Raw genomic sequence first — 2,351 nt, forward strand, 5'->3', positions numbered from 1 at the left:
ATNTATATATATATATTATATATATATATATATATATATATATATATATATATATATATATATATATATATATATATATATATATATATATATATATATATATACCATATTTCTAGTTCTTCGAACTGCGCACCGAATTAATTTTCTAGATTATAAATGCTATTAAACTATTGTAATAAATGCTATTAAACTATTGTAATAATATCACAAATTAAATTGACAAGCAATTTTTAATAATTTAAAATGGTCAATTAGAGATTAGAAAGATGTTAATATACTGAAAAACTGTAAATAAATTTATTGCAAATATTATCTCGGTCGGGAATCAAACTCAGATCTCTTGCATTCCGTACGGCGCACAATGAAGCGAAATGTAGAAAAACGGACATAACTCAAAGAAGAAATTCTTCATTTTGTATATTTTATTTATTAAAAACATTTATTAAGCGGATAATGATTCCGCTGACGGCGGGGAGGAGGAGGAGGCGAAACATTTGTAAAGAGCGATCCAATTAGGTAGCATGTGGATCTAATTCGCTGGCTGATAAGTCTAGGGCCCGGTTGTTCTACCTTTTAGTAAATCTTATCTGTTGTAAGTAGCAAAATTACATTCACATGCGCGGATTACCAAATTTATCTAACAGATAAAAATAAATAATAAAAGATGAAATACAACCAGAATAAAGTGGAGAGCATAGACTCTTGCACAACAAATAACACATTAAGAAATTCAACCAAAGTTCTTTATTTTATGGAAAGGAAGGAAACAAAGGACTTTGATTGGTACATTTTCTTATGCATTACATGCATTTTGTTATGCGTTATGCAAGTATCTGTGCTCCCCGTCTTAATCTCAGAGATTTATATTTGATTTTGATATTTGGTAATTCGCTATCTTAATTATCAAATGGAGCTATTTGATAATCTCTTAAAGGCTCCTTAAAAAATCGCGTATGTAGGCGCAGGTGGAATTGAATCCGGATCTATAGATCGCGAGTTAATCTCAGCGAGCGACAAGCCATTTGATTTTACGCCTCGGTATTTTAAAGGCATAAGGATTCTTACATAGAATGCAAGAGATTCGGCCGAAGTAATATTTTTCGCAATAAATTTATTTTCAGCATATTAACATCTTTCTAATATGATGCCTGATTGAGCATCAAATTATTAAAAATTCACGTTGAATTGTTTAAGCATTAAAGATCCACCTTCGTTATAGGCATTTAATTCTAATTCTTATTGATTGTGTTCTCACAGTCTAATTAAAATAAGATTTTTATTGTTTATATATTATTTGTTTTGCGAGATTTTATTACTAATACATTTATATAAATTTTTGCGAATCTCTTATGGAGGAAAATATAGTTAAAAATATAATTTTTTTAAAATAATAGACAGGAAATAGTAGAACAGAAATTGATATAATTTGATTGATTAATTTTAAATATTTAATAATTATAATTTCTTCAAAAGTTATGAGAAGTCAAAGTTACAGTAAAATACTTAACTTTTTAAATTAAAATTTAAACAAAAACTTATTTAAGGAAAAAACTGATTCAACTCAATCACATAGAAAAAAAAAAAATGATTTAGACACAATGATTCCGTAATTTTAAAAATACAAATACAAAGATGAATAATTTTGTTTCGCAAATACAATCTCCTTCTTAATTCTTTAAATATAAATTACGTTTTGTATACACTAACATATGTTTTCTTGCAGGTTTTTCAACTATCCGGGACAATCACAATCGGGAATACCATTTCCGCAGCATTTAACACCGTTGCCATTACCCCCTACATTACCTATTATTCAACCATTGCCCAGTACTCTATCGATGAGGCAACAAACATCTATCTTTCAAAATGTACCAACTAGTCACCTCTCGCATCATCTAACTCAGAGATTGGACTTCAGGCATCATGATCCTTAGCTTTTGGATAAATTCGTCTCCAAAATTATTGATAATAATCGGGTCTTTTAAAATTAATTAATAATTCTTTACGATACGCAATACGAGGCTATGAAACCAGACTTGTTTGCTAGTGATAACGATCGCTTACAAGTAGCGTACTTGTTTTTTTATATCGCATATTGCAACAAGATATCGATCGATTATGTAATATGTATAACCTAATCATTATTTTAATCATTATTTTTTAGTAAAGTTAAATTATATGAAATATTATCCATATTTTAATTTTTCACTAAAGTTAAATTATATGAAATATTTATATTTTTATTAAACATATAGGTTTATCAATATTTTTTGATTTTAAAATAAATTCGAATAAATATGCTTGATGAGAAATAAATGAAAAAATGACGTTTTGAGCAACTCATGTTTTCT

General features: G+C 27.5%; 1 protein-coding gene across 1 annotated transcript in view; it reads left to right on the forward strand.

Moving 5' to 3' along the window:
- Positions 1-1,934, forward strand: part of LOC105618465 (homeobox protein ceh-19) — a 10,869-nt gene extending 8,935 nt beyond the window's left edge. Inside the window, exon 5 of the mRNA XM_012200000.1 lies at positions 1,724-1,934. Coding sequence (XP_012055390.1) covers positions 1,724-1,934 — 211 coding nt within the window. The remainder of the gene's footprint in view (positions 1-1,723) is intronic.
- The last annotated feature ends 417 nt before the right edge of the window (positions 1,935-2,351 follow it).

This window comes from Atta cephalotes, assembly GCF_000143395.1.
Source record: "Atta cephalotes unplaced genomic scaffold scaffold00017, whole genome shotgun sequence".
Lineage (NCBI taxonomy): Eukaryota > Metazoa > Arthropoda > Insecta > Hymenoptera > Formicidae > Atta > Atta cephalotes.